The sequence below is a fragment of the Somniosus microcephalus genome, chromosome 1, assembly GCF_052327205.1.
Source record: "Somniosus microcephalus isolate GS21.2 chromosome 1, FLI_Smic_1.0, whole genome shotgun sequence".
Classification (NCBI taxonomy): Eukaryota; Metazoa; Chordata; class Chondrichthyes; order Squaliformes; family Somniosidae; genus Somniosus; species Somniosus microcephalus.
Genome location: NC_140987.1, coordinates 207,587,787 through 207,613,870, shown reverse-complemented (window position 1 = coordinate 207,613,870; position 26,084 = coordinate 207,587,787). Strand labels below are relative to the sequence as shown.

The 26,084-nt window shown below is 48.7% G+C and overlaps 1 protein-coding gene across 4 annotated transcripts in view; it reads right to left on the bottom strand.

The window, feature by feature from the left end:
- Positions 1-26,084, bottom strand: part of LOC147124559 (EGF-like repeat and discoidin I-like domain-containing protein 3) — a 367,544-nt gene that overhangs the window by 37,628 nt on the left and 303,832 nt on the right. For all 4 annotated transcript variants that reach the window (XM_085989340.1, XM_085989347.1, XM_085989352.1 and 1 more), the window contains 2 exons: positions 24,947-25,091; positions 12,372-12,556 (listed from right to left, as the gene is read on the bottom strand). In XM_085989340.1, coding sequence (XP_085845466.1) covers positions 12,372-12,556; positions 24,947-25,091 — 330 coding nt within the window. The remainder of the gene's footprint in view (positions 1-12,371; positions 12,557-24,946; positions 25,092-26,084) is intronic.

The following is a 26,084-nucleotide window of genomic DNA, read 5'->3' as shown; positions in this document are numbered from 1 at the left end:
AATCTTGAAACTCCCTCCCTAACAGCACTGTGGGAGTACCTTCACCTCACGGACAGCAGCAGTACAAGAAGGCAGCTCACCACCACCTTCTCAAGGGAAATTAGGGATGGGTAATAAATGCTGGCCTTGCCAGCGACACCACATCCCGTGAACAAATGTTTAAAAATTAGAATAATTAGCATTAGCAAAGGACCAGCATAGACATGACGTGCAAAATGGTCTCCTTCTGTGCTGTGAACTTCACTGGTTGTACCCACCATTTTAGGTTACTTCTCTCCAGGGTCGTTCCAGTGAGGCCAAAATTTTGGAATATGCACACTATTGGCTGGGTGCTGCTACATATACAGTATTTAGTGGGTCTTCTAGTGCTGTGTAGCTCCAGATCCGATGCCAGGCCAGTTTAAAGTTCCTTCTCTGTAACTGACTACAAAGAAATGGCTTTAGAGGGAAGACCACCAATGGATTTGGAATCTATGGCCTCAATATTAAAAGGAAGGATGCGGGGGAGTCTGGGAGAGGGTTGTTAAGAAGAGATCAGGAGGGGGAGAAGGCTGTTGGGAGGGATTGGGAGGGGGAGAAGGCCGTCGGAAGGGATCGGGCGGGGGAGAAGGGATAAGCAGAGGGGAGAAGTCTCTGGCAAGGATCAGGAGTGAGGGGAGGGAAGGAATTGTCCACGATCGGGTGGGGTTGGGGGGTGGGGCTGGCGCAAGAGAGCCCCAAGGTCTCCTCATCAGGCCTGGAGGAGCCTCTCCTGGCCCACAAGGAAACCTGAAATTAAACTTTAAAACTTATTTTCTGGGCCTCCTCTGGCACAGGATCCGGCTCCCACCAGGCTTTCACTGATGGGGAGCTGACACTGACCACCGCGCAGGCCTCAGGTTGAAATTACAGTTCGATTCCTGATGACTCAATCATCGGACCCAATCTGCATATTTAAAGTAGGACCCCACTTCCTTCCTCCCACAAGAGCAGGTTAATTTGGGGACACGGCGGGAAGGAAGCGGGATCAGTGAGGATAAGTCACTCACCTTATTTTAACCACCCCTCGCTGCCCAGTTTCTGCCAAGCAGGGGTAGTTAAAATCGGGCCCATATATGAGTCAGCAAAGAGTTAATTTAAGAGAGATGGGAAACGTACTTTGAACAGAAAATGCTCCCCCTAGACTTTTATTTTTCTTTAAGTAGCAATGTAGCGAGCATATTTCATTACAAACTGGAATAGAATGGTGTGGAAGACAGCTTGTAAAAAATCATCAATTCAGCACGTATTTATGACCATGTTATCTCCAAATCTGAAGAAATAAACTGCACTTTATTATCAGTGCCAAAGGAGTCAAACTCTTGCCTTGCTCATTTCCCTCATGATGACGTTCCTGAAATTTTCAGGGCTTCATGGTAGAATTTATTGGAAACAGATTTTATACAAGTGTTAGAATCTACTCATTCCCAAGGTGCTCATTACTGGAAGCCCACATTCTCATTTCCAAGACTAATGAGAAACATTGGCGATCATTTCCAACCACAGGTATTTTCCTGTGAACTTGTAGCTTGTATAGAATGCAGTAGTCATGCTCAAGGACTGAAATAGCAAACATGACTGGTTGTTCAAAATGATCAGGTGCACACATACAAAAAAATTGCCAGTTGAGTGAGATGCTAGTACCCTTGGAACTGTAATGGAGCATGAGGTGAGGAGGAAAATTGGGTGGGGGAGGGGAAGAGGAGAAAAATCGGCTTCATAAATTAAGAACAAAAGAAAAAAGTGTAATGAAATAAAACTCGTCACCATTTAAACCATCTTTATACCCTAACAATGTACAATTTGATCTACTGTGAATTTTATCCAATCCATTTCATCTCCTGAGGAAAGTTGTGACAAAATTACTCCCTGCTCCATTTCTTAAAAGAGATAAAGCACAGAACTCCAGAATATCTATACTAACCTTGCATCTCACATTACTCATCCCTGACCAATTAGCTTCCTGGGCATGGAACTTCTGATGTCCAGCAGTACAGAAATCATCATGTTTCCACACTGCGGTCAATCATCTATTTAATTAACCTAATAAATAGTTAGCAGACATTTTAATTACATGGGCCTTCAGCCCATCTGTCAATTTTTAAGCCTGCAGGAGTGCTTGCACCAGCCAATTATTAATCTTGTAAACAAATCAGCTTCTGTCTCTTTGCTTATTAAAACAGAGAGAAATCAACACATATGTAACATCTGCGTACTGAATTTCGTGAGCGGAATGCTAAATATTACACACAATGGGGGAAAAATTTGGCTGATTTGTGCCTCCCGTTAGTGCCCTAAGAGGGCGCTAACGGGGCGCAAAGCAACTAACGCCTGGGCGCGGCGCCACCAACGCCTCCCGCGAAATTCAGTGGGAGGTTAGCGGTGGCGGTAACCGTTAGCACCCTGCGGTGTTGTGCCTGCAGCGATGATGTCATCGCTGTGTGCAGCGCCCCGGCTGCGATCTTCAGTAGCGCCCCCTGACTTACCGCCGGACGCTATGTCAGACAGGGTCAGGGGGGCCTACCTGCGGCTGGTGCGGCAGAAATTAAAGGGGAGGTGCCAGTCGGCCACTTTTGCTGCTGGCCGCCTGCCAGTACCTGCCCCCATTGCTGTCCCGGCCTTCTGTGCAGCCCCCCCGCGGAGTACCGGCTACGCTCTGTGAGCCTGGCACTTCTCTTGAGTGCCGGGCTCTTTTGCTGGCACTCCGATCCCTGCTGGCCCAGCTGGGCCCCGGGTTGTGCTATGCAAGGCCCCTCCCCTTTAATAAGGGTAGGAAGGTCTGCAGTACCGCGGTGTGACGTGCCGCAGCGCGTGGCGCTGTGGCATGTTGCGCTGTGATATTCACTTGCAGCGCCCCAAGAGGGAGGCAGGTCACTTCCAGTAGCGCCCCGCCTCTCTCTTGGGGTACTACCAGTGAATTTTGGCTGCGGGGGTGCTAATTTTTTCGGGGCGCTACTTTTAGCGCCCCGGCTATGTTAGCGCCCCAAATTGGGGCGCGACCCAATTTTCCCCCCAATATTTTTAATGACCAGGCTCAACTCTCTCCTCTCATTAGGTAGCCAATATGAGGTTATCTATGAAACATAAAAGAAATTGACCCTTACCCGAATCATTCCCGTGCAGTATGTGGGATTCTGAAGTTCGCGTTAGTTAAAAGCACAGCAAATCTCCTTTACACACAGGCCCTGAGAACAGGTTTCCTGCAGGCCCCGCCAGCCAACTTTAAGGCAATGCCTGATTTGCCTGGGAATCCTCTGTTTTGCACCCACAGCTAGCCAGATTGAGAGGCTGGCTGGCTGTGGGCGGGTAGACCTGCGGCACTAGGCAGCACAGAGGAGGGAGGGAGGGGTCGCATTGGGGTGGGGGTGTGTCTGCCAAGGATCGTGGGGTGATGGGCCGCAGGGCATCCGGAGGAGCAGGGACAGGTTCTGCAGAAGATCGTGGGCCAGGACAGCAAGGGTGGGAGGGGGTGCCGCAGATCACGGGGCGATGGGCTGCAGGGCAGCTGGAGGAGCAGGGGCGGGGTGGTGGCCTGCAGAGGTTCGGGGACTGGGACATCAGGGGAGGGGTGTCTGCCGAGGATCGCAAGGCAATGGGCCGTGGGGAAGGCTGAAAGAACAGTGAGGGTGCGGGGGTAGGCCTTGTGAAGGCATCGGAGGCCGGGGGTGGGTAGGAGGGTGGGGGTGGAATCGTGGGCCTTGTGGAGTGGGTCTCTGCTCGCAGGGGTGGGTTAGGCAGGGACCCTGAATCCAGGAGGTAGGTGTAAAGGCACTTACCTCCTAGATGCAGCAGTCCTTGTCGTGCTGTAGCTGTCGGGTTTTACGAAGTGTGTAAAACCTGACCAGCTACAGTTAAACACAAAATGGAGTTAAAGAAGAGGCTTCCAACCTTATTATAATATTTAAATAGACCGCCTGTCTCCTGGCAGTGGGTTGGCTGACCACCCCCGTCCTGCCTCCGTTAAGACAGGTTGGAGGCGGGTTCAGGTCAGGATTCACATATTTAACACTTTAACTACCCCCACACTCCCAACCTACCCGTTTTTTAAAGTTAATATTCCCCCCACTGATTTTGTTAAATGCTATCATTCTAATGCACTGTTATAATTCTTTCTCTCATTCTTCATCAGCAATGAAGGCAGGTCCCAAAAACCCATAGTAAACATAGGCCACAGGACACAAGTGAATTGAGATAGTCTTTCACATATATGAAAGAGCCCTTGAAAGTCTCAAACACCACTGGAAATGTTTTCTTTCCTTAGAATAAACAAAGTTGTTAAATTCTGGAACACCCAAGCTGTTAGGTTCATTTTGATATTATCTACAATGTTATGTCCAGTAAAATTAACCATGATGCGCAATCAAGGACTGTGCTTGTGCAAGAATTTCATGTATATGCACCACAGGTATGTGTCCAAGCAGATTTTTCGTAATGTAATCTATGTCTGTATGTCTCATATGTTAGTTTTATTTTGAACCTTTTTATTCTCAATATTTTAATTTCAGGCTGCGAAATTCGGCACCTTAGCGCTGGTAGTCAAGGCTGTTTTTGGAAAAAAAAAGGCGTTCGCCTTGATTCCGCCCACTTCTGTCATGGCCCACGCTGTTCGCCATCTTGGTGAGGGCGATAGCGCAGGCAGAACGTGGGTAAGCCGGCAGTATGCTGGTTCTGTGACAACCTCAGGAGGAGGAGGAAGAGGAAGAGGAGGAGGAAGGGAGGAGGCAGCCTGCAAATCCCTGTTCAGCACATCATCAGACTCTGGTTTCCCTGAATGAAACCCCAGATCCCCGTTGCTCAACACTTCCCCAGCTTACTATCCCTCTGTCATCACAGCATCCTCTTGGCTACAATGCTGAAATGAAAGACACTACAAAACAAACATTTCAAACATCATTTATAAAGGATTCATTCCAAAACTACATAACAAAGTCAACTAATCACCATTGTGTATTCCTTCAGTGCCTGTCTTTCATGTGCCTTTGCCTATCTAAGTGTTCCTATGAAGTGCTACCCCAGTGGCTGCTGCATGTTGGTGGAAGGCTGCTGACTTTCAGTGGGGGAGACTGCAGATGGCCTTGCAGGACGACTTTGAGCAGGTCTGGGCCTAGAAGGCCCAGCTGTAGACTGCATCACCTTGGCATGGGCGGCAGCAGTCTGGGCTGGCTGGCTGACAGGCAACAACAAGGGCACTGGCAGTGGTGGGAGTACGAATGTTGTCATCCTGAGAGAGGACAGCAGGTTCGTGTTTCATGGAGCCACTGCCACTCCCAAGGGGCCGCACCTCAGCAATCCTAATAATCTGTTGGAGGACAGATTGCGGGACTTCTGTGAGGCCCTGCAAGCCCCATTCCACATTGGAAAACGCAGCCACAATGGCAGCAGTCTGAGCTTGCGTGGCACTAAGCTGGGCCTGCATGAGAGCAGTCTGAACTTGTGTGGCAGCTAGCTGAGCTTGCATGGCAGAAGTCTAAGCTTCCAGTGCAGCACCCAGACATTGGGTCGTTTTAGCTTGTGCTGCAATGGAAGCTGAGACATCGCCCATCACACCCCGCATCATGGTTGGGTCCACAAGTACTCTAATGGAGTTGCCTATCACTTCCATTCTGGAAATCAGGGGCTCCAACCTCTGTGCAAAGCCCTGTGCAAGGTTGGAGCCAGACCCCTCCATGCTCCTTGACAGTGACAGCAGACCTGCCCATGCACCAAGCATTTCTGTGTGCATGCTCATCGCCTTTCTTCTAAAGGCTGCCCCTTTCGATGTCCTCATCTGACTCCTCTGCAGCAAAACTCGCTTGCGACCTCGCCCAATGACTCACCGTGTGCAGATCCCGCCTCTATACCACCCTCTAAAGTACGCGCAGTGCCAGTTTCTGAGCTGGTGCTTGTGAGTGTCAGATCGAATGACCGTGTCTCTTCATCTCCATCAATTTTCCTGCTGGGCTGGTTGGAATTCTTGGGTATTTGAAAGGAGAAAGGTACAAGGGTCAGGTTGTGGTGAGGGGAGGGGGGAAAGCAAGATGTCCATGCTTACACCATCAGCAGCTTGTAAGTGAGAAGAGGTTGTGGGATGAGGGGGAAGTGGGATGTGAGAAGAAGGATTCAGTATGAGCATACCGTCATCATCAATGCTTTCAGCCTCGCCGATCGCCACGGCCTCAGTCACAGCCCCTCCAATGATGTCTAGCACTGTCTCCTCCAGCTGGGTCAGGTTCTGCAGCCCTGCCTGCCCCCCGCCTGTTAGCTGCTGCTAGTGCCGGTTATGCACCACCTTGGTTTGCAAGAGAAAAGGAAGTGTGTCGGTGAGTGCAGTGCAATGTGTTTGGGTGATGTGCCTGTCATGGTTCAATGGCTGGCAGTGTGTGCAAGGTGTGAGATGTGGGTGTGAAGCTTGCAACAGTGGTAAGTGTGTGAGGGTGAGGTGAAGCTATGATTGTGAGCTATGAGTCGTGATTGCTAGAGATTGTTGGTAGGTGATTGATCAGGGTGTGGTGCATTGAGCAGTGTGTGAGGCTAGTGGTGCAGATGGTGGGATATGGCATTTGAAGATGCATTCACTGACCTTGACCACTTGTGTGAGGTCAATAAACTTCTTTTGGCAGTGGATCCAGGTCCTGGGGGAAAGACTGGTGACACTGACCGCTTCAGCAATCTGCTCCCACTGTCTTCTTACAGTCAGTCTAGAGGGCCTCCTGGCCCCCTGCGAGTAAGAGGCCCTGTCTCCTCCTTTTGACTCCCTGCACTAAGGCCTCCAGTGCTGCATTGGCAATTTGAGGTGCCCTTTCTTTGACCTGTTGCGACATCCCCTTTCCTTAGCCACACAAATAATGAGGTGCTTATTTCAGAAAGCTCCTCCCCTTTAAGAAGTGCAGACTGCGTTTTGCACTGCAGGCTAGCTTTAAACAGAAATCGCTTCCCTCAAAATTGGGCCCCCTGCTGAGCGCTGAGCCAACCAGCAGCATGTTCAGCACTGGGCTCAATCATGTTAACTAGTAGGCAGCAGGAATTTCGCCTGCTGCCTGCATTAACTTCAATTGGCACGGGGAGATCACGCATCGCGCAACTCTTATTTCACTTCTCACAGAACTCACGAATCGACAAGAAACATTGAGAAATGCTAAACTTAGGCTTTAGGGACAATTAAAGGGAAAGATTTTCTGGGTGCTACGTGTAATGGAATTGTAAACTTATTTTGTTTGTGAAGACTCATGTAAGCACCACAGAAAAGAGTTTTCAATTTGTTCAGACAAAGCTCCAAACACAGTTATGTATATTGAACCCCGGGTACCAACAGTGATATGAGTCAGCAACTGCATCGGCATTTCATCTTCAGTCCCTCTCTCTCTCTTTCTCGCCTCCCACCACAGAACTTGCTGGGCTTTACCTTTATCAGCTTCTCCCTCCCATTCCTTTGGGCCAAGAGCAGCCACGACTTCACCTTCCCATAATAAAGGGGCCTATTTTCCTGGAGCCGTCAGGCGGGGTTTCAGGTGTGTTGGGGGGGGGGGGGGGAAATCGCAAAAATAGGGGTCACGACCACCCCCCCCGCCTGATTCCCCGCCCTGTCTGACTTTCACCCAGGCGTTTCAATCCGACCCGAATCAGTCCCACCCGCAGCAGGCAGGACTGGTCTTTAGGCAGCCTAATCAGCAATAATTGGCATCTGAAATGCCATTTTAAGGGGCCCTTGCTATTTTCAGCCTTTCCCCACGTTAAACACGCCTGGTGGGAACCCCGCTGATGAAACCTGGCGTGAGCAATATCGGCTTGCTTACTATCAGCTGCAGGTCAATCAGGAAAGAAGAGATTTAATCAGACAACATTTGTAGGTTGCAGGACCTTGTTGTTTCAGGCTTGGGGCAACTTGTTCAAGGCTTAGGCACAGCTGTGGAAGGTTGGAGCCTCACACACTTCTCCAATTTGAGCTCCTGGGAAGCATCTCTCGGCACCCTCACTCAGCGCTTCCTCAACGGAGGCATCTACCAGAAGTATGGGAGGCCTTTATTCCCTTCCCTTCATGCCATTAGAGGATCTCCAGCAGCAGAGGCGTCAGCAGCAGAACCAGGAACAGCAGCATCATCAGCAGGAGCGCCAGGCTGCTGCTCACTCACCTGAAGCTGCACAGGCCAGAAGGGGCCAGCGCTTGGATGTGGCTTGAGAGCACCTTGCTGTGCATCAGGGGGCCATGGGGACCCGTATCTGCACTGGCAGTCCTACTCAGAAGGACTTCCATGAAGGTCTGGTTTCTCTGTTCAATGGATGCCCATCGCTCCTCAAGAGATGTCATTCTATTATGAACACTCACCATGTTTTCCATACCCTGGCGATTTATCTCCTCCATGGAGGGTGCCAACCTTTCCATGGTGATGCGTTCATGTGCCAATGACTACGCAAAGGCTCAGCTCATCTTCGCTATGGACTCCTCCATTTGCTCCACACTCGCAGCGACCCTGGAGACAAAGCCTGCCAGAGGCTCCTGCATCTGTGCATGGAGATCCATCACCTCTTCTCTTGCGGATGGACCCAGAGGCAGAGAGTCGACATGCAGCTGAGCTGAGCTGGCAGAGTCCTGCGCCCTCCGACGAGGACTCTCCACTGCTGTCCCTGTCTTCGCAATCTGCTGATGCTCACTTGTGAGCTGTGAAACACCAGGTAACAACACTACTCTATGTCCCGAAGGTCCCCCCGAGGTGTGAGTGTCTGTGCTGGTGCTGGGTGCGCTTACTTCTGCTGATGCTGCGCCCTCAGAGGTTGGAGCTTCCTCTGAGGAGTCTGGCTGCACGGCCTCTTCCTCCTCCACAGTGGGGACGGGGGCTCTGGATGGTCCTGTGGGGGAGTAAAGGAAGGAGTTAGAGATGTAATGCCAAGGTTCTTCTGGTGACTCCCAGCGAGTTGACATCTGCTGACACCTGCATCCATGCAGCCTTGGTCTCAGTGGGAGGCCTCTTCCTCCCTGACCTAGGGAAGAGGACCTCCCTGTGGGCCCTAACCCCATCCAATAATGGCTGCAGTGAAGCCTCGTCGAATTTGGAGGCAGCTCGGGGTCTGGCACTGGCCACAGCTGCTGCAAGCTCATCTGCCATCCTGTATGGTTCGTTTGGAAGCCTTCAGAGGGTGCAGTGCTTGCTGTGGACCTTGAAAGCACCACGAATGATGTCATCATACTGTGGGGCTTTCTGACTGGAAATTAGCAAGGGTTCCCACACACTGGAAATGAATTGGCCAATTGAGGGAAAATTGCATCAATGTGGCAGACCCATTTAGATTCGTGTGGGAACCCCGACATTCGGGGAACCCGACAATTCCCCACACCTGCGGGAAAATCGACCCCAAAGTCTCTGTGGACTGTCGCAGCGAGTTAGTTTTTGCTACACCTAGTCCACAGGGGAAATCCTACCTCAATGACTTTGGGGGAGAAATTTGCTGGGTTAGCGCCTCCTGTTAGCCCCCCCTGGGGCAATAACCGGGCGCAAACGACTTACCGCCCGGGTGCGGCGAGATGAATGCTTCCCGCGAGCTTTGGTGAGAAGTTTGTGGCGGCGGTAAGACTTTGCGACACGATCTCCTTCGCCCGGATATCGTAACGTTATTGTCGTGCTCGTCGCCCCAGTCCTGAACTTTGGTTGTGCCCCCTGCAGCATTGCTGGGTGATGACACCGACAGCTGCAGGAGGCATTGAGCGGGAGGCCAGGTGCTTCAGGGACGAAAGTTAAAGGGGAGGTCACCGAGGTAAGTACCTAAATTTGTGAAATGGTTTTGTTCAATTTTTTTTACTTCTCCTGGGCCGGCATCGATCAGCCCGGCACTCTCCTGGAGTGCATGGGGCTGATCGAGCTGGATCACGGCCGCCGTCGGGGACCAGCTAACTGGTCCCAATGCAGAGCTTGCAGCGATGGCCCTTCCCTTTAAGGGAGGGAAGGAGCCTCAGAACGTGGCAGTGCTGCACAGCCCATTGTGCAGCGCTGCTCACCTACCGCCCCATCTGCATCCTTTAGCGCTCCAGGAAGGAGGTGGAGCGTTTGAGCGCTCAAGCGCTCCACTTCCTTCCTGGAGCGCTAAACCCAATTTCGTGAAGGCTGGGAATCATTAGCGCCTGGCACTAATTTTCCCAGTTTTCAAAAGTTACTGCCCCCAAATGGAGCGATAATGAATTTCTCCCCCATAATTCCTCTGTTTCAATGTCCACTGACCAATGATATTTTAGCCTTGGAAATCATTTTAATTTTGCTTGTAGTCTCGTCTCTACCACAAATTTTAGCTGTAGCCTTAAAAAGAAATTTAGTCCTAATCTTTGTCTCGTTGATAAAAAATACAGTAATTTGAATCAATGATTATTTTTCTCTTCATGCAAGTCACTAAAAACACTGCCCACAATGCACTTTAGTATTATCTGCTCACTGAAATCTCTTAGCCACTTATTCCAGTAATATGCGACATAGTTTCACCTTGGTGACTGATTAGGAAGGCTTTTTTATAGGCATTCACACTGGTATCAAATGTTCTTACTGCTGTGCCTCTATTTTATTTCACCTATGTGTACTGTGTGATTTTGTTTTTACAAAAACATGTACAATAATGTATTTTTATATGTAAACACCATCATTAGCTCACCAAAGTTCTGACATTGGGGTTAAAAGCATAGTAGTTACAGTGCTTAATATGTCCAGTCATACAGAAGCCGCAATCAACAAATCGAGTTCTGAAGTGTACCGCCAAACATTAGAGTGCCAGTAAGAGAATGTCATGTTACAAGTACTGTCAATGGAGAGTAAAATGAGTGGCTGACCCAATCCCATCAATTTCCTGCCGGCGGGCTAAGTTAAAATGATCCCCAATATTTCAGGATTCTATTGAGAGTGGCCAATGTAATATCCATTTTCAAAAAGGAAGATAATCACAGGTCAGTTAGACAGCATATGTGGTAGGAAAAATTTGAAATCTTCAATTAAAGATGATATTACTCAATATCTAGATGAAGAGAAAATAATTAGAAGCAGCCACACAGATTTTAGAAAGGAAGATTGTGCTTCACAAACCTGCTAAGAGTTTTTTGAGGAAGTGACAGATACGGTGGATGGGGGCAGTGCAGTGGATGCGGTGCACATGGACTTTGACAAAGTACCAGACAGGGAACTATTGAAGAAGATTAAGGTGTGTGGAATTAGAGGAACGGTAGCAAATTGAATTAAAAGCTGATTAGAAGTTGGGAAGCAGAGAGTGGGAGTTAACGGCAGTTTCTCAGACTGGTTGGAAGTAGATAGTGGTGATTCACAGGGGTCTGTTCTGGGACGGCTTCTGTTCACTATGTATGTCAATGATTTGGATATAGGGCTAGAAGGAACAGTAGCTAAATTTAATACTTTAATAGAAACTAATATAGGAGGCATAGTAAATAATTCCGATGACCAAAAGAAGCTGCAAGGGATACTAATAAGTGAAATGGGTAAAAAACTGATAGGTGGAATTCAACATCAGTAAATGTGGCGTGGGACAGTTCAGTAAAGTAAAGGTAATAATTATACTTCGGATAGGAGAAGGTTGGGTGATGCGGAAGACCATAGGGATTTGGGGTTCAGGTTCATAAGACATTAAAAGAAATACCTCAAGTGGATAAGGCCATAGAATAAAAGCTAATGGAATACTGGGTTTCATGGCAAGAGGGATAGAACATGAAAATTGAGATGTAATGGCGAATTCATACAAAACCTCAGTAAGAATACAGTTGGAGTACTGTGTGCAGTTCTGGGCTCTGTACTATAGGATGGAGGTTGAAGCATTAGACAATGTACAGCGCACATTCACTAAGATGCTGTCTGGTTTGAGGAAATACAAATACAAAGTAAACCTTGAAAAATTGGGGCTGTTTTTATTAGAATAGGGAAGAATATGGGGTGATTTGAGAGAGGTTCCTAAATTATGAAGGATGAGCTAGAGTCGATAAAAACAGACTGTTTTCAGTGGTTGAAGGACATAGATATATAAAATTAAGTGTGAAAGATTGAGGATAGAGAGCAGCAGAAACGTTTTTACACAGGGGGCTGTGAGGCTGGGGAATGCATAAGGAAGAAATGAGTAAAGGCCATTCAGTTCATTTATGGGATTATGGTCTCCACTTAAAGAATAGATAGGGATTTATGTGAGAACATGCACTGTGAACTTCAAAGTTTGACCGTGAATTTTTATTAAAATACATTTTCTAAATTATAGGAACAAGCAATTCATTACTAGGTTACATTTGGGTTTATTTTAAATGTGACTGTTCTATGAATATATTAATTATTAGTAGCAGAGGCAGAGAAAGTGGTAAGCCGTGCATGGAAAATGAAAGCTCCATAGTTTCAAAGTACAATGAATACCTGCAGCCACTGTGACTGATCACTGCGCCCTGATGTCCAAGCATTAATCTTTCCCTGTTTATCCAGGCGAGCTTTACAGGGTTCCCATGTAAACATGTCCATATTTAGGGTCCTAAAGATGTTGGAAGCAGTAATCTGATAATCCTGGATATGTCCTGACTTCATCCCCAGAGGCTCTGAACAGCCTAAAAGAATAGAACAAATTTAAAATAGAACAAATCAGGCAAATCTTACTTGACATTACCTTTTATAAGTAACTAAGTATAAAAACTCAGCTACACTAGACTTACACTTAACTTCCAGTCATCACAGTGATGTTTTACATGTAGGGTGCTGAAGAATTAAAAAATCCTAAATCATCTGGCTGTTTTTTCCTGCTCCATTATTCTTTCAATGTTCTAGTGTCCGAACCCTATGGCACTGGCTTCTCACTGGGACACAGTTCTATGAGTGCCGGTTGCCGTCGAGCACCTTGTCCAAGTGTATTGATATGTGGGTCTAGATAGTCAGCGATCGCAGGCTATTCAATCATTGGAGGAATCACAACCAAACCCAATCCTGTCCTCATCTGGCATTCACATGTGTGTACTTCCAGTAGCCATTATTAGCTAACGATTAGGCATGGGGATCCTGCCAGATTGTCCCTCCCTAACCCAGGAGGGCTGAAGCCAACTGTTGCATCCCCAATGCTAATACCCCAGCTGAGATCATATACCCCAGCATAAATCTGAGATTTAATCTAGCTACCCACTACCTTAACCAGCTGAGCCGCTGAGGCCCATCATCTGTCGTACTTTAATGCTCTCCTTTAGGGCCAGCGTTTAAGCCATCATGTAGCATAATGGTTATCTGCACACAATCAAACAATAGGTATAGGGAGTCACTCTCATGCTGGAATAGATAAAATAAAACGAGAAGCTGTGGGACATGATTTTCTTCCAATAAATGAGATAACCTGATATCCGACTTGTGAGTAATATTTGGGAGAAGTTTAACATGGGTAAGCGTGTGGGATTGGGTGTGGGTGTGGGTGGGGGGGGGTTAAATTGAAAAAAATTCTGAGTATGTCGGGAAGGCGGCTCCAACCCACTGACCTCCGGGTTTTACGGAGGTGAGACAAGGGGCAGGCAGCCAGCTTGCTCCCAGGAGGTGGGTTGGCATTTTAAATATGTTAATGAGGATGGCAGCCTCTGATTTCAGGGGGCGGCTAGGTTTCCCAGGCCTCGGAAAACCTGGCAGCTGAAACAAGATGAGGACAGCTTCGGGGGGGAAGACAAGTGCCTTCACAGCACTGCTTGTGGGCCAGGAGGAGCAGGAGTTCTTCCCCCCCATACAAAGGCCCTCGGGGTTAGGGATTGAACCCCCCAGGGTCTGGGATCGGACGCCCCCTGGAGGCGGGGATCAGACCCCCCCATCTTCCAGGATCATACCTACATTGTGATTACTTCATGCTTAAGTAATTAAACTAACAATGAAAGTTAGTTGGAAATGTTCATTTTAAATGAAAACTGTATTGATGCCTGAATAGGAACAGTTTCTTGGGCAGCACGATTCATTCATGTCATTACTGGAGCTGAGATTTATGCCACCGCAGAAGTGTGGCACAAAACATTTGCTTCCAGACTGACTGTTACCAACAGATCTAGAATATAAACAGGATCGGAAGTAATTAGTGAGGCAAACCCGTAGATGTACAGCTTTATATTTAGGATTATTGTGGGGTGAGTTGTAGGCTATACTTCCTCTTAGGACCCAGTACAAGACTAATGAAAAAGGCAAATATCCTATGGGGGCAACATTAACCCCACCTGCCCAGCAGAAACTGTGCATGTCGGTAGTTACCCATGGAAAAGCTGGCAGGGTCACGCCATTCCATGATCTTAACTGGCTCTCCTTATTTACATCTGCATGTTGGGTCCTGATGATGTCACTGGGACCCGACCGCAATGCTAACTCAGGTCTGAGCAGGGAAGCCGTTGCGGTTATCCCACCAAGCTGAGCTGGGTCAGAAGAGAATCAGCCCCAGAAGAGGCTAAAAAAGCTACGTGTTTTTTCTTTTCTTTGTGGGACCAGGTGGAGCAAGAGTACTCTGCCAGGTCCCACAAGGAAGGTTTTCTTCTCCCCTGCCTTGGAGATTTCCTCTTCCTGAAGGAAAAACCCCCGTGGACACCCCTAGACCCTGATCCCATCACCTACTTTGTATTTCTGGGCCACACGATTTTCTCCCACTTTCTGCTGACTTCGCACCCTCAAGGCAGATTCTTTGTACCTCTGGCAATTCAGGATATGCTCATTTATTAAGTTATTGAAACAAGTATATTATGCTCAAATTCGGCAACAAAAAATCTTCACTGAAAAACCTTATGTATTCATAATATTGGCTGTCATACATTTACTCAGGTTTAGAAACGCATTGTGACAATCCATTTAATTGCTCTTTGTAATTTCCCTGAAATGTAAAATAGACCTCCGTTGGGAATACCAATTACTTGCCAAATTTTTCCATTATGAAACACTGCAAAGTGCTGTCAAATACTCACACATCATATTTTACTGTAATGATATTGCAGAAACACTGCTTTGCATTTATCTACTTAAAGCAGAGGTACATATGCTTGGCCCCGATTTGTGCTCTTCTATAGTATACTGTACTGTTTTTAGTTCCAAATTTCCCTTGGATGCAAGAATGCTATTGTGGGTGCAAATGGAGTTTTCTTATGCAACAGCACAGTTCGAAATTTGGGCCTGCTGCAGATACCTTCTTGGATTCGGTGGTGTTAGTTAGAATATAAGAACATAAGAAATAGAAGCAGGAGTAGGCCATTTGGCCCTTTGAGCCTGCTCCGCCATTCAATAAGATCATGGCTGATCTTCTACCTCATCTCCCATATGTTGCCCCCATATGTGGATCCCATGTTCCTTATGTGAGTTGACATAAGGATCTGTATCTATTTGTGTGAAATAGTATAACAGGGAACATAACAGGGAATGAACTGGATATCATGGCCCCAATATTTACGGGGAGGTGTGAAGGGAGCGGGGACGCGTGTCTACATCTGGGAAAGCCGGAAATGCTGGGGATGGTCCCCGGCAATCGGAGAAGATCATGGGCTGGTGGAGGGGCTTGGAGCATGGCAGTGAGGAGGGAGGGAGAGATCACACTGGGAAGGGAGGGGTATGAAGATCACGTGGGAGGTTGGTCGATCATGGGGAATGAGAGATAGCAAGAAAGGAGAGATCACGGGAGGGTGGAGGGGGAAGGGATTGTGGGTGGTGGGAGGGAGGGGGGAAGATCGCGAAGGGCAGTGATTGCGGCAGCAGGCTTGCTAGAGGGGCCGGGGGAAGCACTCCTGTTCCTCCTGGCCCACAAGCTGTGCTGGATAAACACTTAGGGCTGGATTTTCATTGAGGAGTCGGGTAGGAGGCGGGACTACAACTTTCAGGGTTGTAGTCCTGCCTCCATCGAGTTCTAGCCAACCCACGCGATTTTGACTTGATTGACCTTGTTGAGCCCGCCCAGCGGGCTCAGCAGGCCAATTAAGGGCCACCCGGCAACAGGTGACATCACAGATTGATATTTCATATGTCAAGACCCTTTGACAGATGAAATATCAGCGTTTCACAGCTGTTTGAAGCTATCAAACACTGACAATCTGTACTCCAGGTTAATTCCTTCCTCTCAGGAAGAATTAGAGGTCTCCCCGGAACAGAAAGCTGAATGCTGCAATTTTTGACAGCTCGCAGCCATTCTGCTTTCTGTGCCGGTGAGATGAGGGACTCCCAAGACCTGAAGGAAGGAAGGCTGTAAAGGTAAGTAAAGGTATGTAAAACTTCTTTAAACACTTTACACAGACCAAACACACTTACCTTTGCACTCATGCACCCATCACTCACCAGAACACCGGACATCTCGACCCCTCCAAGCCCTTCATCCTGACGGTCCGCCTCCTCTAACTTGGCGTGGTTTGGAGCCTACCTTAACTGTTAACAGGCAGTTAATTGGCACTAATCCCCTTCCCGCCTCGGGGAGGTGGGTCCCAGTGTGGGGCGGGTACCCGCCTCCTTTGAAACTGGCATGGAGGCGGGATGGGGTCGGGGCCCCCAATTTTGTGATTTTAACCCCCCACACGACTCCAATCCTGCCTCCACAGCCCAATGAAAATCCTGCCCTTACTCTCTCATGTCCGTCGTGAGGGGGTGGGGGTGGTTAAAATTATTCCCATGTCTTTCACACGTGCTCTCATGTGTGCTTCTCTAATCTTTCAGCAGGACGACTGGTTTACAATTCATGGAAACAAGGCCGGAACCAAACATTAAACTATTTAAAGTTCGCCGTTGCAACTTTCAGTTTATAAAACCCTACTGTCAGAGTGTTTCTGTCCTTAATTTATCTTCCTATTTCCATAACCAGACTGGAGAATCGATGGCAGACAATCCCTGCTGAGCGTTTGGGATCAATAACTTCCAAACATAATGGGGGGATTTTTAACCCAAAAAACCGGGTGGGTTTGGGTTGGGTGGGAAGTTAAAGTGTTAAAAGTTTTAATGGAGGCGGGACGGGGGCGGGCAGTCAACCTGCTCCCAGGAGGTGGGTCCTCCATTTAAATATTATAATCAGGCTGGCATGCCTCAGATATAAAATCCATTTTAAATTTAACTCTGGCTAGTCGGATTTTTAGGCCTCATGAAACCCGCTAACAAGTAAGGCGAGGACTGCTGCCTTTACACTTACCTCCTGGATCCAACGTCCCCGCTTAACCCACCCCCCACGATCAGAGACCCCCACAACGAGGCCTTCGAGTCCTCCCCTAGGCCTCTGATCACCCCCATGCAAATCAGGCCCTGCCGTTAAATTCGGCAGGACCTACGGAAAATCCGTTTTCCCAGGTTTCTCAACTGCTCCCAACCCGCCTCCCAATTAAAATTCAGGCCAATGGGTGAGGTGCTTATTAATTACTGAAAGCAGCTAACAAATTGCTCATTATCTTTGGTCTTTAGGGAAATAACTTCTATGCCTAGCTCATTAGCATTTCAGCCGCTTTTCATCTCAATGCTTTTTTTAACTTGTGTGCATATACTTCATTTTAAAAATCTTAACATTTAAATGCAATTCCTTTCCAAATTCTTTCAGTGCAAAAATGGTCCAAAAATCCTAAAATATGACTAATACCAATGCCTTTCCTGCAGCAGTCACATACTGAAACGATGGGGAAATGTACAATTCCAAAACTGAGCAAAGAAATATTTCAAGTAACATAACTTAGTTCCACACTCAAACATTCTTAAAGAACCAAGAAAATAACAGAGCTGTTGGCATAAAAATCCCTCAAGTTACTTCACTGGCTTACTGCATGGTGGAATATTCATCTCTACAGATTAGAAAGCCTTGGTTCAATTCCCAGAGCAGCAGATAGGATCCAAAAATTGGTATCAACATCCCTGGGTGTGGGAGAAGAACACACTAGCTTGGGTCTCCACCTCTGGTTGTTATAATGACTCATGATACAAATTGCATTTGTGCAGATGGTGATCCTCCACGTCATTAAGTATTCTGCAGGCACTCACTGCTAAGAATCATGAATAAAGAATGACATGTTGGCAAGACACCAGAGGGCTATTGGCATCTGTGGACCATATCCTAGCTGGAAAAGAAGCAAAATTGAGGGGCGAGGTGAGGGTGGCGGGGGGGGGGGGAGACATTTTCAACAGTCTTTACGTCTTCTCCCACCCCCCCAACAAACTTCCCAGGAAATTGCAATTTCTATCTGTGGCACTCCCTATATCAAATTCGCTGAAGCAGAAAAATTAGATTTGCCACCATAGTTATGCTGCATCATCACATGTTCATTTGTGTGCACTGAACAGTCTGTAACTTGGTAATGTCAGGGCAGGAGAGCGGGTCAGAGCGGGGTCAGTCGGTCAGTGAGGGAGGGTTAGAGAGGGGTCAGTCGGTCAGTGAGGGAGGGTCAGAGAGGGGTCAGTCGGTCAGTGAGGGAGGGTCAGAGAGGGGTCAGTCGGTCAGTGAGGGAGAGCGGGTCAGAGAGGGGTCAGTCGGTCAGTGAGGGAGAGTGGGTCAGAGAGGGGTCAGTTGGTCAGTGAGGGTGAGCGGGTCAGAGAGGGGTTAGTCGGTCGGTCAGTGAGGGAGAGAGGGTCAGAGAGGGGTCAGTCGGTCAGTGAGGGAAAGCGGGTCAGAGAGGGGTCAGTCGGTCAGTGAGGGAGAGCGGGTCAGAGAGGGGTCAGTCGATCGGTCAGTGAGGGAGAGCGGGTCAGAGAGGGGTCAGTGGGTCAGAGAGGGGTCAGTCAGTCAGTGAGGGAGAGCGGGTCAGAGAGGGGTCAGTCGGTCAGTGAGGGAGAGCGGGTCAGAGAGGGGTCAGTCGGTCAGTGAGGGACAGAGGGTCAGAGAGGGGTCAGTCGGTCAGTGAGGGAGGGCGGGTCAGAGAGAGGTCAGTGGGTCGGTGAGGGAGAGCGGGTCAGAGAGTCGTCAGTCGGTCGGTCAGTGAGGGAGAGCGGGTCAGAGAGTGGTCAGTCGGTCGGTCAGTGAGGGAGAGCGGGTCAGAGAGGGGTCAGTCGGTCGGTGAGGGTGAGCGGGTCAGAGAGGGGTCAGTCGGTCAGTCAGTGAGGGAGAGTGGGTCAGAGAGGGGTCAGTCGGTCAGTGAGGGAGAGTGGGTCAGAGAGGGGTCAGTGGGTCGGTGAGGGAGAGCGGGTCAGAGAGGGGTCAGTCGGTCAGTGAGGGAGAGCGGGTCAGAGAGGGGTCAGTCGGTCAGTGAGGGAGGGTCAGAGAGGGGTCAGTCGGTCAGTCAGTGAGGGAGAGCAGGTCACAGAGGGGTCAGTCGGTCGGTCAGTGAGGGAGAGCGGGTCAGAGAGGGGTCAGTGGGTCAGTGAGGGAGAGCGGGTCAGAGAGGGGTCAGTCGGTCAGTCAGTGAGGGTGAGCAGGTCAGAGAGGGGTCAGTCGGTCAGTCAGTGAGGGAGAGCGGGTCAGAGAGGGGTCAGTCGGTCAGTGAGGGAGAGCGGGTCAGAGAGGGGTCAGTCGGTCGGTGAGGGAGAGAGAGCGGGTCAGAGAGGGGTCAGTCGGTCGGTCAGTGAGGGAGAGCGGGTCAGAGAGGGGTCAGTCGGTCGGTCAGTGAGGGAGAGCGGGTCAGAGAGGGGTCAGTCGGTCAGTCAGTGAGGGAGAGCGGGTCAGAGAGGGGTCAGTCGGTCGGTCAGTGAGGGAGAGCGGGTCAGAGAGGGGTCAGTCGGTCAGTCAGTGAGGGAGAGCAGGTCAGAGAGGGGTCAGTCGGTCAGTCAGTGAGGGAGAGCGGGTCAGAGAGGGGTCAGTCGGTCAGTCAGTGAGGGAGAGCGGGTCAGAGAGGGGTCAGTCGGTCGGTCAGTGAGGGAGAGCGGGTCAGAGAGGGGTCAGTCGGTCGGTCAGTGAGGAAGAGCGGGTCAGAGAGGGGTCAGTCAGTCGGTCAGTGAGGGAGAGCGGGTCAGAGAGGGGTCAGTCGGTCGGTCAGTGAGAGAGAGCGGGTCAGAGAGGGGTCAGTCGGTCGGTCAGTGAGGGAGAGCGGGTCAGAGAGGGGTCAGTCGGTCGGTCAGTGAGGAAGAGCGGGTCAGAGAGGGGTCAGTCGGTCGGTCAGTGAGGAAGAGCGGGTCAGAGAGGGGTCAGTCGGTCAGTGAGGGAGAGCTGGTCAGAGAGGGGTCAGTCGGTCGGTCAGTGAGAGAGAGCGGGTCAGAGAGGGGTCAGTGGGTCAGTGAGGGAGAGCGGGTCAGAGAGGGGTCAGTCGGTCGTTCAGTGAGGGAGAGCGGGTCAGAGAGGGGTCAGTGGGTCAGTGAGGGAGAGCGGGTCAGAGAGGGGTCAGTCGGTCGTTCAGTGAGGGAGAGCGGTTCAGAGAGGGGTCAGTCCGTCGGTCAGTGAGGGAGAGCGGGTCAGAGCGGGGTCAGTGGGTCAGTGAGGGAGAGAGGGTCAGAGAGGGGTCAGTGGGTCAGTGAGGGAAAGCGGGTCAGAGAGGGGTCAGTCGGTCGGTCAGTGAGAGAGAGCGGGTCAGAGAGGGGTCAGTGGGTCAGTGAGGGAGAGCGGGTCAGAGAGGGGTCAGTCGGTCGTTCAGTGAGGGAGAGCGGGTCAGAGAGGGGTCAGTGGGTCAGTGAGGGAGAGCGGGTCAGAGAGGGGTCAGTCGGTCGTTCAGTGAGGGAGAGCGGTTCAGAGAGGGGTCAGTCGGTCGGTCAGTGAGGGAGAGCGGGTCAGAGCGGGGTCAGTGGGTCAGTGAGGGAGAGAGGGTCAGAGAGGGGTCAGTGGGTCAGTGAGGGAGAGCGGGTCAGAGAGGGGTCAGTCGGTCGTTCAGTGAGGGAGAGAGGGTCAGAGAGGGGTCAGTCTGTCGGTCAGTGAGGGAGGGTCAGAGAGGGGTCAGTCGGTCAGTGAGGGAGAGAGGGTCAGAGATGGGTCAGTCGGTCGGTCAGTGAGAGAGGGTCAGAGATGGGCCAGTCGGTCGGTCAGTGATGGAGAGCGGGTCAGAGCGGGGTCAGTCGTCAGTCAGTGAGGGAGAGCGGGTCAGAGATGGGCCAGTCGGTCGGTCAGTGAGAGAGAGCGGGTCAGAGCGGGGTCAGTCGGCGGTCAGTGAGAGAGAGCGGGTCAGAGATGGGTCAGTCGGTGGTCAGTGAGAGAGAGCGGGTCAGAGATGGGCCAGGTGGCGGTCAGTGAGAGAGAGCGGGTCAGAGCGGGGTCAGTCGGCGGTCAGTGAGAGAGAGCGGGTCAGAGAGGGGCTCGTCGGTCAGTGAGGAAGAGCGGGTCAGAGAGGGGACAGTCGGTCGTTCAGTGAGAGAGAGCGGGTCAGAGTGGGGTCAGTCGGCGGTCAGTGAGAGAGAGCGGGTCAGAGCGGGGTCAGTCGGCGGTCAGTGAGAGAGAGCGGGTCAGAGCGGGGTCAGTCGGCGGTCAGTGAGAGAGAGCAGGTCAGAGAGGGGGATGGGCAAAGAGGAAGGGAGTGGGACTAATTGGATAGTTCTTTCAAAGGAACTATGAAAATTGGAGACGTCTGTATGTTTGTAGTCAGCACTGTGGTTTTTGCTGCAGTTTGCATCATTGCTAGAGGGTGGAAAATTAAATCCAATTTTCCTTTGTAAATGTAAAATGAAAAATTAGAAAGTGACGAGAAATAGATGTTTGAAGTCAATATTTATTTTTAACATGGCCATTCAGGGAACTAGAATTCATTTTTTGTTCCACGGGGGGCACGGTGGCATAGTGGTTAGCACTGTTGCCTCACAGCGCCAGGGACCCGGGTTCAAATCTGGCCTCGGGCGACTGTCTGTGTGGAGTTTGCACATTCTCCCCGTGTCTGCGTGGGTTTTCTCCGGGTGCTCCGGTTTCCTCCCACAGTCCAAAGATGTGCGGGTTAGGTTGATTTGGCTATGATAAATTGACCCTTAGTGTTAGGGGATTAAATGCGTGGGGTTACGGGGATAGGGTGGGATATGTGTTGGTGCAGGCTCGATGGGCCGAAATGGCCTCTATCTGCACTGTGGGGATTCTGTGTGTGTGTGTGTTAAGGGGTGTTCACAGCAGCAATAGAATATATTTGATGTAAATTAAGGGCACCTCAGATTGCACTATAATTCTAACCCTAAAAATGCTTCCTCCTTCCATTTGCCACATTATCACAATCTCTGAGTGAGAAATTTGTTGGTCTACTGGCAAGGGGCCAGACAGTTATGGATGGTTTGTTGTTGTGAGCAGATGTTCACCCGTTTTTGGCATCGGAAATGCTGGTTTTAGGCATGCGAAGTGCATGTGCAGAAAACCGGTATTTCCGATCTGTCAAGAATGCTCTTGACAGATCGGACACCTGCCCTAGAGAAGGGCCTCTGCGGGTGGATAGTTCTGTTTTCTGGAGAACCTCCGCCCGCTGAAAACCCTTAGAAATCTTACGCCTGGTCAAAGCAGGCGTAAGGCCTGCTTTAACCAGCATAAGAATTGAAAAAAGTTTTTTAAAAATTCACTCATTTATGATGTAAAAATACTTTTAAAAAAGGTAAGTTTATTTTTAGCCCCGTAAAGAACTTCAATTATTTTTTTCAAAAAATTTAATTTTTGTTTAAAATATTGGCCCAGAAATTCGGGTCCCAACGCGTGAGTACGGACAGAGTACTCACGCGTGGACCCGATGGAAGTGCCGGTTTCTTGCATGCACTACGCATGCGCGGGAAACCGGCATTTCCGATCCTCTGAACCAAGGGGTTCAGAGGTCGAACACGTGCGCGCGGGAGTCTGTGCATACACGTTGAACTTCCTTTTTTTTTTACAGGTTTGCCCGTGCGTGAAGGCCTCTACTTTTTGCACATCTAAAAACCAGGCGTAAGGACTTCATTTTAAAAGGTAAGTGGTCAATTAATTAAAATTAGAACATTTTTTCCACAGGTTTATTATTTTTAAATACTTTACAGTAAGATAAGTGTATTTTTAGCCCCGATTTTTTATAAAATTATTTTTTTCAAAAATTTAAATTATTGTTTAAAATAGTTATTTAAATGTTATTTATAGTTGATTTAAATAGTGTGATTTTTTTCAAATTTATTTTAAGGTTAAGTACTGTTTTGGGCGCCCGGAGTTTTCATGAGTTTGACAGTTCTTTCTGTCAAACTCATGAATGGACTTTTCCCTCCTCCGATTGGTTGCCCAGTGCTCACGTGATCCCAGGCGACGCATCGCACTAAGTACGCCGCTGGATCACGCAAGCACAGCGCGCCGGGAGCTGGACCGGGCCACAGACAGGAAATCCACGCAGGCCCAGGCCTCAACTGCCGGCGCGCTAGGTAAGTGTAGGTCGGGGGCTTGCACCCGCGGGAAGCCCCCGACACGAATTTCTGGGCCATTTAATTTATTGTAATTTTAACTCATTTTAAAAACGTGATGTTTAAAAAATTTTTTTTAAATGTTTTAATATGTTTTTGCGGTGATCGCCATTCATATATTTGACAGGTCTATCTGTCAAAAGTATGAAGGGAGGTTCCCTTCTCCTATTGGCTCCCCATGGCCCACGTGATCCCAGGGACGCCTGTGAACTGCATGTGCCTCTGGGGTATGTGGGCCCTGCGCATTTTGAGTTTGGAGAGGCCCAGGAGCGGAAGTGTCCGGACCTCGGGAGCCCTCAGGTAAGTTCGTAGATTTTTTCCCGATAGGAGGCCTCCACACGCAGGAAGCCTCCTATCAGAAATTACGGATCATTGTAACTTTTTTTTGCAGGGTGGGGAGGTGGTAGAGAGGCCAGTGTATGAAAACCTCTAAACTCCCCCAACAGGGGTGGACAGTGTCGTGAGATCGAAAAAAAGTCAATCAAGATAGCAGCGATGTTGAAAGAAAAAGACAGACTTGCATTTCTATTGCACCTTCTCATTCTTCTCAGAAAGGGACCTACACAGTGTGATTTCAAATGCAGAAAAAGCAACCTTGGTTCCATAATGATTGGTTTGTGTAAAAAAATAGGTCTGCAAGCTCCTCCTACACATTAAATAACATACCAATTTTTACCCTGTAATAATAGTGGAACACTTTTCATCTGTGTGGCCCCTTGCCAGCAGACCAACAAATTTAGATCTTGATTCCATAAACCTTCACTTGAACCTGTGAATAACTACTTGTGTGATTAAGGATCATAACCAGTGATTAATTGCAGCTGCTGCTCCTGGAATTTTGATCGGAATTACATAAAGTGGAACAGACCCACTTCTGGAAAGCTAATGGCCCAGAAATTCATGTCGGGGGCTTCCCGCGGGTGCAAGCCCCCGACCTACACTTACCTAGCGCGCCGGCAGTTGAGGCCTGGGCCTGCGTGGATTTCCTGTCTGTGGCCCGGTCCAGCTCCCGGCGCGCTGTGCTTGCGTGATCCAGTGGCGTACTTAGAGCGATGCGTTGGCTGGGATCACGTGAGCACTGGGCAACCAATCGGAGGAGGGAAAAGTCCATTCATGAGTTTGACAGAAAGACCTGTCAAACTCATGAAAACTCCGGGCGCCCAAAACAGTACTTAACCTTAAAATAAATTTTTTTAAAAATCACACTATTTAAATCAACTATAAATAACATTAAATAACCATTTTAAACAATAATTTAAATTTTTGAAAAAAATAATTTTATAAAAAATCAGAGCTAAAAATACACTTACCTTACTGTAAAGTATTTAAAAATAATAAACCTGTGGAAAAAATGTTCTAATTTTAATTAATTGACCACTTACCTTTTAAAATGAAGTCCTTACGTCTGCTTTTTTAATGTGTAAAAAGTGGAGGCCTTCACACACGGGCAAACCTGTCAAAAAAAAGGAAGTTCAACGTGCACGCGCTGCCTCATACGTCGCACGCGTTTCACCTCTTAACCCCTGCTTTCAGGGGACCGGAAGTGCCGTTTTCCCGCGCATGCGCTGTGCATGCAAGAAACCGGCACTTCCATCGGGTCCACGCGTGGGTACCCCGTGCGTACTCAGGCGTTGGGACCCGAATTACTGGGCCAATATAGAATTCCCAGTTTAATCAAAAAAAATCCTTTTGCAGCAAACTTTTAAAATAGATACATCGAACAACAAACAGTGCAGAGAGTGTTAATTTAAGATTACCTGACATCTCACAGCCAAGTAGCTCCATCCTCAATGTACAGTGTCTCCTGCAGACCTGAGGATACAGTCGTATGTACTGGGCCTCTATAGGAGGATTAAATGAATTTGCATGTGGGGTGTTGTTATCGACATTTCCACGGAAAACCTGCAGTATTTGAATGGATTTTAGCAAGAAAGTGCAATGTGTCTCTGTTATTCAGTTGATTTATTGATGCAGCAGAGCTTTTGCCCATTAAAGCTATCAGACTTTTTCCCACAAAGGCTTAACACTAAAACAGGTCAACATGTACAATAATTAAAGACATCGGTGAAACAGCAGATGCCATTATAAATCCCTAAGCTTAATAAAACAAGGCAGCAACCAATTAAAAGGGCCACTCCTAGGCTAGATTTAAGGAGAATTTATCACATGTCTGGACAAATCTGCAAGGGTATTTGAGGATACATTTCAAAATCAAAGTGAAGCAGTGTAATGAAACACATCAAATTATAGGGTAACATTCACTGCTTAAATCAGTAGCAAGTAACAAATGTCAGAATGCAATCACTTTTTCTCATATACATCTTAGTGGTTGTCTGCTTTGATATATATGATGTTAGAAAACTAATGGTAGAGTTATTACCAGCATCAATACCTTTTCGAAAATGCATAATTAACATATTTGTAAAGTGGATGCTGTGTAATCCAGTGTAATGGAGGGGACCCTATGGTAGATAATGGAAATTGGCAGATAAAAAGCCCAATTTTGTTTTTACATGCAAGGTGCAGCAATGGCCTAGCCATTAAAATTTAAAAAATAGCAAATAAAAAGAAAAAATAAAGACTTACATTTATATAGCGCCTTTCACAACCTCAGGGTGTCCCAACTCACTTTATTTTTTGTAACGTAGGCAATGCGGCAGCCAATTTATGCACAGCAAAGTCCCACAAACAGCAATGTGATAATGACCAGATAATCTATTTTATTGATGTTGGCTGAGGGGTGAATATTGACCAGGACACTGAGAAGAACTCCTCTGCTCTTCTTTGAAATAGTGCAATGGAATCTTTTACATCCACCTGAGAAGGCAGACGGGGCCTCAGTTTAACGTCTCATCCAAAAGACGGCACCTCCGAAAGAGGCGAGAGTGCTACCAC